The 15,297-nt window shown below is 56.4% G+C and overlaps 1 protein-coding gene across 9 annotated transcripts in view; it reads right to left on the bottom strand.

Annotated features, from left to right (window-relative positions):
- The window catches only part of MINK1 (misshapen like kinase 1), a 47,424-nt gene extending 32,401 nt beyond the window's left edge, over nt 1-15,023 (bottom strand). For 7 of the 9 annotated variants that reach the window (XM_067555887.1, XM_067555896.1, XM_067555926.1 and 4 more), the window contains exon 1: nt 14,639-15,023. In XM_067555887.1, the coding sequence (XP_067411988.1) occupies nt 14,639-14,695 (57 nt within the window). In that variant the 5' untranslated portion in view covers nt 14,696-15,023. The remainder of the gene's footprint in view (nt 1-14,638) is intronic. The other 2 variants (XM_067555943.1, XM_067555951.1) reach the window with 1 other exon arrangement.
- Nucleotides 15,024-15,297: the final 274 nt, after the last annotated feature.

Below are 15,297 nucleotides of genomic sequence, written 5' to 3'. Positions count from 1 at the left end.
AGGCTAGCCGATCAGCATGGGGCGCTCCAGCCGGAGGCTCCACGAACCCAGCAAGCAGCAGTCTGAGTTCAGTGTCCTGGTGGTGCACTCCAACCCTAGAGAGCCAGGGTGCCCCACGGGTCTGACACAGGGCTGGGGGCTCAGGACTCCTGGGCTCTGTTCCTGGCCCTGCCTGACCTCAGGCGAGGCACCACAGCTCCAGCCTTCATGCCCAGTACAAGGGGAAGGAAGAGCCATGCTCCCTCTCTGCTTTATGTAGACAGTAAGATCTTCAGGGCAAAGACAGCCCCTTGTGCATGTGCCATGTGCATGGGGGGCACCTGGAGCAACGGGGGGCACCTGGAGCAACGGGGTCCCCACGATCTCAGTCAGGGGCCCTGCCAGGCTTCAAAAATGACAGGGTCTGTCCCCCCTTGATCTCAGTCAGGGGCCCTGCGAGGCACCCTGCATGACAGGGTTCTCCCACTCTCAGTTGGGGTCCGTGTGGCTCATGAGCTCCCCCCCACCCCCCCTTCGATCTCAGCCCAGGCCTCTGAGCATCACTGGGACACAGCTCATTAAGGAGGAGGCTGTCTGCAAGGCAGGGGAAGCATGAAAGAAACGACAGTCAGGATAGTCAGAGGCAGTTGCACAGATTGAGATAGAACCTACCGCTTAGCATCACCCCCCTCCCTATCCCCCCTTCTCAGCCTGGGGCTCTGTGCAGCACCTGGCACAATGGGGCCTTTCTGCCAACTTTTCAGACAGCCTCTCCCTCTGTCTGAACTACGCGCAGCCAGCCCCCCTGCCCTCTCAGCACGGAAACATCTGAGCTAACTCCATTTCAAGGCGGGGCAGGCCGAAGCACTACGGTGCAATGATCTAGTGACAGAGCCGCGGACAGATACCAGGAGTCCTGGCTCCAAGGTCCTGCCCCCTTCCGCTGTAAACCACCAGACCCCTCTTCCCTCACAGAGTCAGGGAGAGAACCCAGGTGTCCTGGCTCCTAGCCCCCCGCTCTAACCCATATCCATGGCTCACTAGTGAGTGATTACACCCCGGGTCAGAGACCTGGTCCTGCAGCTGCTGGGGCAGAACCAGGTTCAACCCTTGCTCCACCACAGCCCCCATGTGGGACCCGGGGTGAGTCCCCCAGCCTCTGGTCCTCACTTCCCCACCCATCCCATGGGGGAACTGCCCAGCCCAGCCCCCAGGAATGGCGCAGTCCACTGAAGACAGCGCAGTGCTCTGCCAGGACCCAGCATTCACTAATGCTCCCTCTCCAGGGCTGGCCAGTAGCTGCCCCCCGGCGTCTCGGAGCTCCACTGTCTCCAGCGAGCGGTGGAAGGGGCAGCACAAAGGGCCCTCTGAGCAGCTGAGCCCCAGGCACACAAAGGATTTAACAGAGAAGCCAGGCCGGAATCAGTCACAAGGGGCCTGGGCCGGAAGCCAGCTAACAGGGCTTCATGCTCCCCTCTCTGGGTTGGACGCCAGGGTCCCTGACCGCAGCCCAGGGTGGCACGAGCCCCATGGCACACCAGCGTGGCATGATCTGCATTGGGGCAGCTCACACCCCCCCAGCCAGCCAGCACCACCATTGCAGAAACGCTCCAGGCTGAGCCGCTTCAGCAGCAATACCTTCTGGGCAAGTGTCCCAGAATGCCCAGCACTGCATCAGGTTGCCCTCTGGGGAAGATGGCCGGCAGCCACGGGAATTGGGGGAATTCTCAGCACAGACTGGAAAGTCCCCAGGTTCCCGGTGGGCTCCCCTGCAATTCCCCAGCATGCTGGGGCATGGAGACAGGGCCACCAGGCTTCCTTTCCCTGCTCTGCCGTTGGGAGACTCAGGCAAGTCCCTGCCCCTCTCCGGGCCCTACTATTACCGTCTGTCCTGGCCTGTGTCTAGATTGCAAGTTTGGGACAGGGACTGCCTCTCACTCGGTGTCTCCGCAGAGCCCGGCACGACAGGGCCTCCATCTCTGTCGGGGTCTGGGACTGTGCAACACCCAGCGGGATGGGGGCCCTGATTTAGCTCAGGGGGTCTCTGCAGTGCCAAGCACAAAGGGGCCCCAATCTCAGCTGGCGGGAGAGGCGGGGTCTGTGCAGTGCCCTGGACACCGGGGCCCCAATTTCAAATGGGGGGCAGTGCCATGCCTGGCACAACAGGGGCCCTGAGCCCAGTCGGTCCGTGCCACACCGCACCGGGGACAAAAGGGCTCTGAACTTGGCTGAGGTGCGTGATCTCAGCCAGGGCTTCAAAGCACTCCTGTAGAAGCAGCAGCTTTAGCAGACAGGGTGTTCATGCACAGCCCACCCAGGCCAAGCAGCTGTGTAGGGCTGGGACCCTGTGCAGACGCCTGATTTGAAGTGGGCGGGGAAAGGAGTGAGTGTGGCGGAGGGGAGAGCAGGCCGGAGGGATAGCTGGAACCCAAGCCCTTTGGGTCCTGTTTATCTTGGAGAATGGGATCGGAGCTGAGTTTTCTCTGTTCCTTCAGGACACCGTGTTCCTTCCCGGGACTGTCCTTCTGGCCGGGCCCAGCAAAAACCCTCCCCCCCTCCCTGGCACTGCAGCCCAGGTCACACCTCCAGAGTCAACAGGACTTTGTACTCTGAGCGCTGGCCAGGCCGCCCGACCCACCCTCGCTCCTCCTCCGCCTCAGAGAGAGAAGAACTGCCTGAATTTATGCAGGGCGCTAGCGGCAGAGCTCGCAAGGGAAGGAATCCAAGTGTCCTGACTCCCAGCCCCCCAGCTCTAACCTACTAGATTCCCTCCCAGAGCCGGGAGAGAACCCAGGAGTCCTGGCTCCCAGCCCCCCTGCTCTAACTCATCAAGATGGGGGTGGTACCATGCCAGGCACTGCATGGAAACCCAGCAACTGAGGTCAGGTGCCTCCATCATGCCAGGCACTGCACGCAAGGCAGCCAAGACCAGAGGCTACACAGAGAAAGAGACAGTCCCTGCCCCAAAGATCTTCCCATCTAAGCACGAAGAATGGCTCCTAGTCCCTGTTGCAGAGAAACCGCCAACAAGGCTCCAGGAGACGCAGCGCCTGGCTCAGCCTGGAACCCAGCTTCAGTGCTTTAACCAGACGGCCATCCTTGCTCCCCGAGCATGGCTGCCTGCGTGCTTCTGCCCCTGCATCACGCAGGGCATGCCAGACCCAGTCAACTTCCAAAGGGGGCACTGGGCTGTCCAAACCCCAAGGGCAGTAGCGTTCCCAGCACCCTCACAGGGACAAGCTGCAACAAGAGGGGTTTCCATGGGGACAAACTCCCCAGGACAGGGGGAATCTCCTGCTCAGATTGAAGATGCTTTCATCCAGCCCAGGTGATGGGGCTCAGCACAAGGGGAACTGGGGGGAGAGGGGGCGCCTGCGTCAGAGATGCAGGCAAGCCCAGGCTTGTCTGTTAAGAGGACACAGGATTCTCAGCCTCCTTCCTTTGCAGAGCCACCCCCTGGCTCCACAGTGACGTGCGGAGCCCAGGCTGCTGGAATGAGACACCCCGCAGAGCTGGAGACCCTGGGCAAGGCAGCGCATGGGGAATGTTGTGAGATGGAATGGTCCATTCTGGAACACCACAACTCCTTCCCTGGCCCCCGGCTTTCTTCCCAGACAACATATCTCCCATCAGCACAGATCTAGCCCAGAGTCTGCATGTCAGGCAGGTTCAAACATGATCCAGCCAACCCTACAATCTGCCAGCTGGCAATACCTCACTCCTTCTCAGGGGCACTTAAAGGCAGCCAGAGTCTATGGTTGGAGGGAGAGGGTGGGAGCCAGGACTCCTAGGTTCTCTCCCCAGCTGTGGGAGGGGAGTGGGCTTAGGAGCCGGTTTTGTGGCTAAGGGACTGGATGGGACCCAGGACCTGACTATTTCCCAGCTCTGCCACAAACTCCCAGTGTGACCGTGGCCAGTGACTTCACCTCTGCACCTCAGTCCCCAGCTGTGAGATGGAGGCAACATACTCTGGCCTTCCTCCTCTCCTTTGAACTCTTCAGGGCTAGGAGCGGCTCCCGATGCAGCTGTGAGGCACAGGCTCCAATTGATCGGTGTCTGTGCTGCACCTAGCCCGACGGACAGCCTCCCCCAATCTCAGTCGGAGCAATGTCACCACAAAACAGACAGCAACCAGCCTGGCGAGTCCCCACCCAGTCCCGGTCCCAGTCCTCCCCCGCTGAATTCGTCTCCAGCTCCAAAGCCAGTTTCCTCCATTGTCATGCAGCTGGCAGCTCCCAGGGCTAGGTTACACAACCAGGAGGGACCGGCTGCTCCTAGCGCTGCTGCCCTCTGGACAGAGCCTAACCGGCCCCCCAGATCTAGCCAGGGGACACCAAGGCCCTGCGTATCACCCTACCCGCTCGCCCTGCACAGCCCAGGGCATGTCTTCCACAGCTGCTGTCTGCGCATTGTTCACTCCTGTCCTCACATGGGAAGCACAGCTGTTGTGTTCCACTTTCAGCACTGCCCCTCCGGCACACAGGAGTCACCAAGTGCAGAGATACGGGGGCAGTAAGATGGGGGAGCCCTGTTCTCCTTCAAACTACAACCTTGTGTCCTCCTCCTGTGGGCGATGTGTTGGAAACTGGCAGCTGACAGCAAAGCAGGACGGGGAAGCTTGATAGAACCTTCTGTCCTGAGCAGGCATTTCCGATCTTCCCCCTACATTTTGATATAGGAATTCGCAGCTGCGCCCTTCACGTTCCACACAGCAAAGCCCATCGTGAGGGGAACTGAATGTCACGCCCCCGGGTAGGGTAGGTTTCCGCTGGGAGTTATCTATCATGGTAGCACCTTGGAGATCCCTGCCTCGATCAAGAGCCATGTTGTGCCAGCTCTCGCACAGGACCTCACCCGTCCATGACTGCAATCGCCGGAAGCCATGCAGACACCACCCCCAGACCAAGAGCGGGGTCCCTCGCTGTGCTAGGCCCCTACAAATACTGTAAGAGACAGCCCCCGCCCCAGGAATCTTTAAGGCTGTACAAAAATCGAGGGCTATAAACTTTTTATACACCCCACAACTTCCTGCAAATCTGAGTGGCGCTGTGAGCCCATGTGCCGGATCATGTTGGGCCAAATCTGAGTAAGTGGCGTTGCCACCTGGCGCAGAGGGTCACAACACCCTTTTCTCTGTGTGGGCACATGTGGATGCGCTTTTATCAGCGCCTGAACTGACAGCCCCCAAACCACAAACTGTGGATGCAACTTCTGAACCAAAATATAAAAATCACTTCTTCCAGCCTTAATGAGCTCACAGTCCAGGGGCCGGATCCAAGATACAACACCTTCCTGGGCTTTGGCTTGGGCCTATATCACTGCAACGGACACAACTCCATCCACCGAGGCCCCTGACACCACAGTGTCTGTGCACCTCTCAGTCATTAATGCCTCCAGGGACACAGGACAAGGCTGTTCTCCCCATTGCACAGATGAGAAACTGAGGCACAGAGAAGCTAAGTAACTTGGCCAGGTGACCCACGGAGTCTGTGGCACAGCCAGGAACTGGACACAAGCATGCTAAGTCCCGGCCTTAACCATGAATTCATCCTCCTAGAGCAACCTTTCTCTACCTGGTACCACACACAGGGGCATAACCAGAGAGGCCTTCTTTGGGCCCTGAGCCAAGGATAACAGGCCAAAAGACTCCTCATTGCTCACAAGACCCCCCAAGCCACGATGCCTCAGTGTCCTCCACCCCGTTCCCGAGCCATGAAGCCCCCAAAAGACTAACGATAATAATCCATAATAATGCTACCTTACGCTTTCCATCTACAGATCTCATTGCACTTTACACTGGAGATCATTACCCCCATTGGACAGATGGGGAAACTGAGGCACAAGGAGGCAAAGAGACTCGCACAAGGTCGCTCAGTGGCAGATCTGGGTCTCTTGCGTCCCAGTCCCTGCTGGATCCACTAGACTATGCTGGCTCCCTCGGCCTTTAACCACAGCTTCGGTGCTTCTCTCCCATCACATGGGTCACACGTCACACTGCCGTCAGAGACAGCACGGCAAGCTTGCGCTGTCCCTGGAGAGCCGTCAGAGGGTATCAATAACCACCGCTCGATTCTGTCCATGAGATTCCCCCCTCCAGCCCTAGGGAAATCTCGCAAGTCAAGGTTGTCTCCCACTTCAAGGGGCTATTCCTTCCCCTCCCATACAACAATGATGTCACCTTGTTTTTGGCAGTGAAACACCACTTAAATGTGTGAGGTGCTGCGGATTGTCTGCTTTGGCTAATTAGACAGCAGTCCTCGCTGCAGAGAGCGCTCTGCTCCGCTAAGAAAACCACACCCAGGCAGCCAGATGGGGGGAAGCCTGACAGGCCAGAGGAGGGCTTCAGAAAGGCCCTGATCCTGTTTGAAGGAGATTGTGAAGCAGTTTTGCTGAGCTCTGGAATGATCAATTTGGGTTCCCTTTAGCGCTCCAGCATTGTTTAACCCCAGCACTGCTTTCCACCACAGCATACTACAGAGTGGCGAGCTAGCCATGACCTTTGGGAAAAGTTAGCCAGCATTTCCCTCCCTCAGTAGCAAATCACAAGGCAGCTCCCTGGCCACCGTGCAAGCCATTCACTTGCATTTCACGGCAGGGGTGGGGGAAAAGGGAATCAGGGGTCATAGAGCTACATGAAGACTTGTGCCAGACTGCGTTCGGCCAGACACCAGATTATTCATGAAGGTCCGGACTCCCCAAAGCCTGCATGAAATCTATCCTGGATACCTGAGTTCAATTTTCAGCTCTGCCCCAGACTGCCTGTGTGATTTTGGAGCATTTCTCTGGCCTGTGCTACACAGGAGGCCGCATGAGATGATCACAATGGTCCCTTCCAGCCCTGGAATCTATGAAAAACCCTGGGGGAATCACTGCGTCTCTGGGCCTCAGTTCCCTTATCTGTACAATGGGGATAAGAACTCTCTGTTCTGCAAAGCACCTTTCACAGATCGGGTTAGAGAAGGAAAGCCCCACAGGATTTAGTTCTCCTGCCTGGCCCAGGCTCCCATTTCATGAGACACTGTACAAACCCATGCTTTCAGGGCACATGCCCCGTGGCCAGAAGCACCCTGAGGGAAGCAGCCCCTGGGCTTCCCCCCCACCAACCCAATGCAAGCAGAATCCAGCATGAGGCCAGCTCCAAAAAGGGAGACATTTGCTCAGCAGCTGAATCAGAGGCAGGTTGGGACACATCCACCCTAGGCAGAGAGCAGAGAAACACCCCACTCCATTCGCACCAGAGAGGCAGGTCAGCCAGCTGGAATCTCTACCGCTGCCCTTGTTTAACGCAAGCACCATTGCCACGGGCTGGGCACACTGCCCCTGTGCAGCCCCCGGCCCCTCTGCCGACCCCAGTGTGCTCCCACTACCAGTTCACTGTCTCGGGCCCAAGGACTGCCTATCTTGCTCCCCATAAGGCCCTGACCACCGAGGCAGGAGGGTCCAAGGCACTAGGCTGGGGGGCGGGTGGCCAGAGTTCAATTCCCAGCCCAGCCACAGGCTGTGGGCCAACACCAAACAGCCTCACGGCGAAGTCAAGTGCCTGACCTGAGTGCTTTAGGGCCCACTCAGATGCGGGGGGGTCCCTGGCCACCGGCACACAGTCTGAGCACAGGGTGAAAGGGCAGAACTGTCTACAGTGCCATGGCGCCCAGACCTGCAGGGGCCCTCAGATCTTCCAGTCTGATCTGCACAGCCCAAGCCAGAGAAACTCATCCAGCTACCCCTGCCCTGAGCCTAAAGACTTCAGCTACATCAAAGCAGCCCAGTGCCCGGAGCAAAGAGACCTCCCTGTCCCGAGTGGAAGAGAGCTAGGAACTGGCTGCCCATGGTCACCCAGCAGGTCACTGGCAAGGCTGGGAATAGCATCCTGAGTCCTCTGTAGCAGCACCTTCTGCCAGCCAGCCAGCCTCACACCCCCAGTGGTGCGGTATGTACAGCCTGTGGAACCAGATAGGGGACCCTGCATTTCCTCCCAGACCCATAGGCCAGCACACAGCCGAATTGCATTTGAACCCGGACCTAGAGGTGGAAGATTGGTCTCGTTACCAGCCCCGGAGCTTGCTGGCCACCCCCGCAGAAGATCCGGCTGCCGTTCTCCAGGAATTATTTGATGAAGCGTGGCCCAGATGATGGGGCTCCATTCTCATCCCAGCTCTGCCACCGACCTGCTGGGGGATTGGGCAAGTCCCCTGTCGATGTGCAGCCGTTTCCCCTCCCCACTCATCTGCTTAAATGAGCTCTTTAACACAGGGATGTCTCTTACTCTGTACCCGTGTAGTGCCTGGCATAGCTGAAAGACCTCTGATCTCAGCCTGAGGGGGGCTCCGGGCGGCACTCCCCCGACCTCGGCCCAAGGGGGATCTCCGGGCAGCACTCAGCACAGCCGAGGAGCCCCTGATCTCTGCCAGCACAATGAGAATACAAAAGCCTTTTTTAAACTGGATTTTTGGCAGCTCTAACAGCCTTTGCATCAGCAGGGAGTCAGGCATGTTTCATAGGACGCTCGTCAGGAGCATGTGGACAGTTATACATTAAAAGCCCTTATTAGCTCAGTCTCTTATTTTCCTTAGCATCCGCGAGCTGGAGCCAGCGGTGCCTAAGATGCTAGTTCAAGGACAGAAGGAACCAGAGCATGAACATGTAAAGCACACAAGAAAAAAGAAATCAAATTCAAAGACACACATTGCAGTCAACAAGTTCTACCTAGCAACCGGCACAGCGCTGAATACCTCAGGCGCACAGCCGCGGAGTCGAGAGCTGACGCCGAGCGAAAGACGCACTCAAAGTGACACGGAGCCAGCAGCTGCACCACACTGCCTGTGTGTCAGCGACTCAGCAGCAGCTCACGTTGGGGGGGGGGGGGGGGAGGGAGATCAGTGCAGACTATGAGGGGGCCACAGTCATTACACATCTGCTTTAGCTACAAAGATAAACCCACGCATGATGAACTGGAGGGCTGCAGTGAAGCTTTTGACCATTTCTATCAGCAGTCTGGGTGAGGGGGGATCTGCAGTCAGTCCAGTCAGCACTGAATGCCACAGACACAAGCGACCACGTTTCCCCCCAGCAGGCAGGCTCTCTGACTGACACATGGCATGTAGGATGCACAGTACCTTAAACACGCAGGGCCTGGCACGTCTGCCCACACACTTAAGCACCACCAGCCCAAGGAACAGAACTAACACGCCAAAGGACTAGCTCACACAAAGAGGTCTGAAGCCATAACTGCGACAAGAGCAGAGCCTGTCAGCTGTGGTCGTAGGCTAGCAAGGCCATAGCATCTGAAAAGGAGTTGAGGGTCACGGTGGATAATTAGCTGACCATGAGCTCCTGGAGCGATGGTGTGGCCCAAACACTAATGCCATCCTTGGATGCATACACGGTGGAATCTTGAGTAGCAGTAGGGCAGTTCTGCATACCTGGCACTCGTGCGACCGCTGCTAGAATACTGTGTCTGGGTTGGGTGTCTGCAGTTCAGGAAGGATGGGAAAGGAGGCCTTATAGGGAGAGACGCCAGGAGCTCAATCTATTCAGTTTGCCCAAGAGATGGTGAAGGGGTGGACTGGATCCACACAAAGAACAGAAAGTTGATGATGGGGGGGGGGGGGGGAGGGGGGGGCTCCTCAATCTAGCCGAGAAAGGTTTAACACAATTCAAGGGCTGGAAGTTGAAGACAGACAAATTGAGACTGGAAATAAGGTGCAACATGTTAATAGTGAGGGGGACTAGCCACTGGAATGAGTTCCCAAGGGCTGCAGTAGATTCGCCATCAAGATGAACATAAGAATGGTCACACTGGGTAAGGCAATGGTCCTGTCTGAGACAGTGGCTGGGGAGGGAGTGAACAGAATAGGATGATTACTGGGCAATCCAGCCCCAGCTTCTGGCAGTCAGAGCATGGGTTAGGTGGGACGGGATGTTTTTCTCAAATACCTGCTCAGTTCTAACAGGGATTTATTTAGGGCCAGCACTGTACAGGAGGTCAGACAAGATGATCACAATGGTCCCCTCTGACCTTGGAATCCATGACTCTAGTGCTGCTTAGAGAAAGCCTTTACACGTGGTCCTTAAAACACCCCCAGCACCATGTCTGCACTAAGGATCTCTACACTGCCACTTCCCATTCAGCAGAAAGCCTTCCTGGTGCAGATGGGGCAGTCATTCCAGTTAGGGCAGCCAAACACAGCTTCCTACTCAGACTGGGTCATGGGCATTAATCCCTCCTCCTCCCGCTCACATGCACATGCATACAGACCACCCTTCAATCCAAAACAGAGCCCAGCAGAATGCCTTCTCCCACACGGATGCAGACAGATGCACCACCTTGCTGGCAGGGTTTGGGAGTAGTTTTTGGCTCCCGTCTCACACTGCATTTTTGCATACTTTGTGCATTCCAGCAAAACATCCCTGGCAAATGATCATTCACCTCTCAGACCAGGTAAGCCGGAACCCAGGAAGTGAAATTAAGATCCCTGTCTACGTTTGGGAACAACCCTGAATAACCCACTGGCAGGGAGTGGCCTTTTGGGACATCCTGAGAAGTCCGCCATCAACTCCAGCAAACAGCAAGGATAGATATTGTGTCCAGTGCTAGCATCAGCACTTTAAAAAACAATGTTGAAACATGGGAGAAGGCTCAGAGAAGAGCTACAAGAAGGAGACAAGGGCTGGCAAACACGCCTCCCAAAGAAGCTTACCAAAGACATTAATCACGGGCTGTAAGTACCTACACGCGGAGAAACCAGCTGGAAGCTAAAGCCAAGCAAATTCCCATTAGAAATAAGGCACACACACTTCCCACAGCGAGTGTGATTAACCATTGAAACTAGCTCCCCAGGGCAGGAGTGGATTTTCCATCTCCTGATGCTTTCCGATCCAGACTGGAGCCTCTCTGGAAGATACTTTAGCCCAACATATTCTTGTGCTCAGTACAGGAGGAGCTGGGTGAAATTCTCTTGCCTGAAACATACAGTACTAGATTATCTAATAGTCTCTTCTGTCCTTAATCTATGAATCTGGGCAAAACAGATGTCGACAATATTTGGTGATCCTGGGACAAACAGATTTTGTGCTTAGGTTGCAGTTTGCCAAATGCTGATGCATATCAGGGCTTTACTCCAAAAATGCACCATGCGCAACCCCAGCATTTCCAATCAGATAAAAAATTATTCACTTCCTGTCCTAAAACTCTGTGCACTGTTGAGCAACTGCCACATTTCATCCCACTGGATCCGATGTTTCTATCGGTATAAAAATAGCCAGAACCAGGGTCCATTCAGCCCAGAGTCTTGTCTCTAACAGCTGTTTCAGAGGACGGTACAAAAAACCCTGCAGCGATGGAACAGAGGCAGGTTATGCCATAAAGGATGACTCGTGCTTTGAAGAACGAGTTAAACTCTTGGTTTTCTTTGTAATCCTTACTATTACCCATATAAAATGTCTGATCATTTGTTTGTCAATGGTCCCCAAACTTTTTAGGTAGCGCCCCCTTCCCTACCTGTCTGTGCCCGCCCCCCACAGGCCTTATCTGGCCCAGCACACTTTGAGGACCTCTGGTTTAAATCCCACCGAATTCTTGGCCTCTTGTGGAAGAGAGTTCCATGTGCTTTTTAAATGCAGTGCACAACGTATTTCCTTGAATCAGTTTTAAACACACTGACTTCCAACGTCATTGCACATCACCTTGCTCTTTGGCTGTTTGGAGCATGGACTGCCTTTTTGTTCTGTGTTTGTGTAGCACCTGGCATCATTCCGAGATTTTTAAGGCCAGAAAGGACCATTAGATCATCTAGTCTGACTCCTGGATACAACAGGCCAGAGAATTCCACGCATCATTTGTGCTGGGTGAATGCATCTTGGCCACAAAGGCATCCAGGCTGGATTGGAAGCCATCAAGAGATGGAGAATCTGCCACTGCCCTAGGGAGTTTGGTCCAATGGTCAATCACCCGCGCTGTACAAAATCTGTGCCTTATTTCTAGCTTGAATGTGTCTGGCTTTATCTCCCAGCTGTTGGTTCTTGTTCTGCCTCACTTACAGATTAAAGAGCAATTCACTACCGGATGTTTTCTCCCCATGAAGATACCCTGTGATCAGTGGAGTCCGTGACTTGATGCTACCTCCATGCAAATAAATAATGAAGGGAGGGCTGGGGATCCTTGGAGCAGGACTGATGCTAGAGACAGAAAGAGTGAAGCCAGCTGGGAAGAAGTTCTATCCACCCACCAGCAACGACCTCTGCACAGAGCAAGCATTATGAAACCTCCCCATGTCAGTTTGTCTGCAAGATAGACGGTGGCTCAGTGTGATTTGAAGAGAGATGTAATCACATTCCAAAGCATTCTGGAGCTTGGCTTGCAGCGCCGATCTGCTGATGAAGGCGAGAATTCACAGCACAGGCCAACCTGCAGCAAACGTCTCAGGGTTTTTCCTATTAAACGCAATTATAAACTATGATTCCTGTAAAAATAATGCTCTGCTAGGGACTTAGGGCCACCCCCTGAATTTATACTGGTACCACTATGGTGGTTATGGGGAATATCTAGTTATACTGGTATAAAGGCAGGATTGCCTTGGATAGAGCATTGGACTGAAACTTGGGAGATTGTCTGTTCCCGGCTCCAATACTGATCTGTTAGGTGACCTTGGGTAAGCCACGTCCCCACTCTCTGCCTCAGTTTCCCCATCTGTAAAACAGGGATAATGATACTTACCTATTTTGAGATCTACTGATGAAAAGCATTAGACATTATTATTCTAGGTGATTATACTGGTGTAACTATATCGATCTCAGGGCTGCTCTACACTTAAACGCTACTCCGGCGCCATGGTAAAGCTTCAGTGTAAACACTACCTACACCGACAGGAGGGGTTCTCCCACCAGCGTACGTAACCCACCTCCCCAAGAGGCGGTAGCAAGGTCGACGGAATAATGCTCCACTGCAGAAGCTCTGCATAGGCTGCATGAAAGCCCTGGCATGTCAGCCTAATCATTATTCACCAGCTCGCCTCAATCCCGAGCAGAGCCACTGCTTTGCACTGCCAAGGTTTTGTGGCGATGGCCTGAAGAACTCCTGCTCATTAGCACTAACAAAGCCAGCCAGGGGATGTCAGAATCACCATTCCTACACACAGGTGCTGGCAGCACTGGGGGGGCTGGTTGTGGGATTTTACCACCTACCCAGCGTGGCAAAGGTTAATGCTTCGAGATGCGGCTGGTCATTAAGCATTTGAAAATCGGATTCGTGGTCTAGCAGGTTAACGCAGGCCAGGACAGAGACCCCACGATCCATACCCAAATGCCACCATGCATGCCCTGCTCTGAATCACTGCAGCAACAGCTCCATAATCTGCCACCTGAGCCAGCTACCAACACGTGTACTCCCTGCCCTGGTCCCACTGCTCCCCATTAGTAACGCGGTGCCTGGGCATCGACAGACTGGTGAAATAGGAGATGGGGGAGGCAAGAACCGGGTAACGCAGCAGCATGCGTGGGGAAGAGCTAATGAGATCACTGCAGAGATGGGGGGACGGAGAGTCGGGGTAACCACAGCGACGCCAGTGGGGGGGGGGAGAACAAGGAGTCAGAGTAACGGCAGCAGTGCTCGGGGGGGAAGGCACGAGAGAGTAAGTGGAGAACAGGGAGTCAGGGTAGCAGCAGCAATGGAGGGGGGACAGAGTGGGGGGGACAGAGATTCAGGGTCACTGCAGCAATGTCAAGGAGGGAGAATGGGGAATCAGTTACTGCAGCAATGAGGGAGGAAAGCAAGGGATGAACAGGGAGTCAGGGTCACTGCAGCGACACTGGGGGAAACAATAAAGGGGGGACAATGAGTCAGGGGAAAGGCAGTGATAACAAGGGTGGTGAATGGGGAGTCCTGGCCACTGCAGAGAGGCTGAGGAGTGGGACAGGTGTGCATGAGGAGACTGAGCAGCTCTCCTGCCTTCCCCGATTGGTGAAGGGAAGCAGCAGGACTAGAGAAGGGGATGACACTGACACTATGGGAAAGGACCTGGGCTCCTGTAGCAGCCATGGGGGGGCGCTATGTGGGTGCGTTGGGCTTTATCCTCAGAGTGGCACCCCCATCCAACCAGAGATAGAGCATGGATCCTCCCCATCTGCCAACCCCAACAGCTCCTCCTGGGGGAATCCCTGGGCCCCAGCTCCCCCCCCCCCCACATCCCCCAACTCAGGGACAATGGGGAAGAGTCCAGCACAGATGGAGGCGGGGAGGGAAGGGTCTTCCCAGCCCCACAACAGGGGGGCTCATTTAACCAGGCCCTAACCCTCCCCCCACAACATGGCCCAGAATAGGGGACGGTCCCCTTTGACCCCATCACAACAGGGCCCGGGGAGGGTAAGGCAGTGCTTGTCCCACCACAGGGCCCAGCCCCAGGTGGGCTCTCCCCCTCCCCAGATTAGGGGCCTGCCTGGAGGATCCCCTTCCCCTCCCGTTAGGGCCCTGCCGGGGGGGCTTCCCCCCACCCGAGCCCCATAGCGCGCAACTCCCCCAAACCCCTAACTCCTCCCTCCCCCAGTCCGCCTGCCCTTTGACACCCCGCTCCCCTCAGAGGCTCATTGACCTTTGAACTCTGACCCCCCCCAGCCCAGAGCCCACCGCGCCGCGCGCCTGCCCTTTGACCCCGCGGCCCCGCCTTACCCTGAGGGCGGAGAGGTCGATGTCATCCAGGCTGCGGGCGGGGGCCGGGTCGGCCATGTCCGGGCTGGGCTGGGCTGGGCTGGGCTGGGCCGGCTCCTCACTGCGGCCCCATGGGCGGGGCGGGGGGAACCCGGCTCCGGGCTCCGCGCGCACCAACTGACAGCAGCAGCCCCCGGAGTGCGGACTCCGCTCGGAGCCGCACTGCGCACGCGCCGGCAGGTGGGCGGTTGGGCGCACGTGAGGCGGAAGACGGGTGCGAAGCTACGCACGCGCCGTCGGGGTGCGGGCCCGCGCGAGGAGGCGGGGGTGTGGGTGTGGAAGAGGCTCCGCTGGGCGCATGCGCATCGCAGGCCGTGCGAGGCGGAAACGCGAGACCGCCCCCGAGCACGCGTAGAGAAGGAGGGGGTGGGGCGCGCGCGAGGGGAAGGCGGGGCAACCCGCGCGTGCGTCTGGGAAATGTGAAAGACTGCGCCTGCGTGAGAAAGGCATCGAGACAGGCGGGCCTCATTACGCATGCGCCGGGTGGGAGACCGGGGGTGGGGGGGCTGAGCACGTGCGGGGCGGGGCTGTGAGCGCGCAGGCGACGAGTAGTGCGTGAGGCAGCCGAGGGTGTTTCCGCCTTTTTCCACCGCCTGCGGGGCGGGGCCTATGTCCCGGGC

Source organism: Emydura macquarii, unplaced genomic scaffold (genome assembly GCF_026122565.2).
Source record: "Emydura macquarii macquarii isolate MOO-44397 ecotype Brisbane River unplaced genomic scaffold, CSIRO-AGI_Emac_v2 contig_306, whole genome shotgun sequence".
Lineage (NCBI taxonomy): Eukaryota > Metazoa > Chordata > Testudines > Chelidae > Emydura > Emydura macquarii.
Note: the sequence above shows the minus strand (reverse complement) of the source record. Positions and strands in the feature narration are given on the sequence as shown.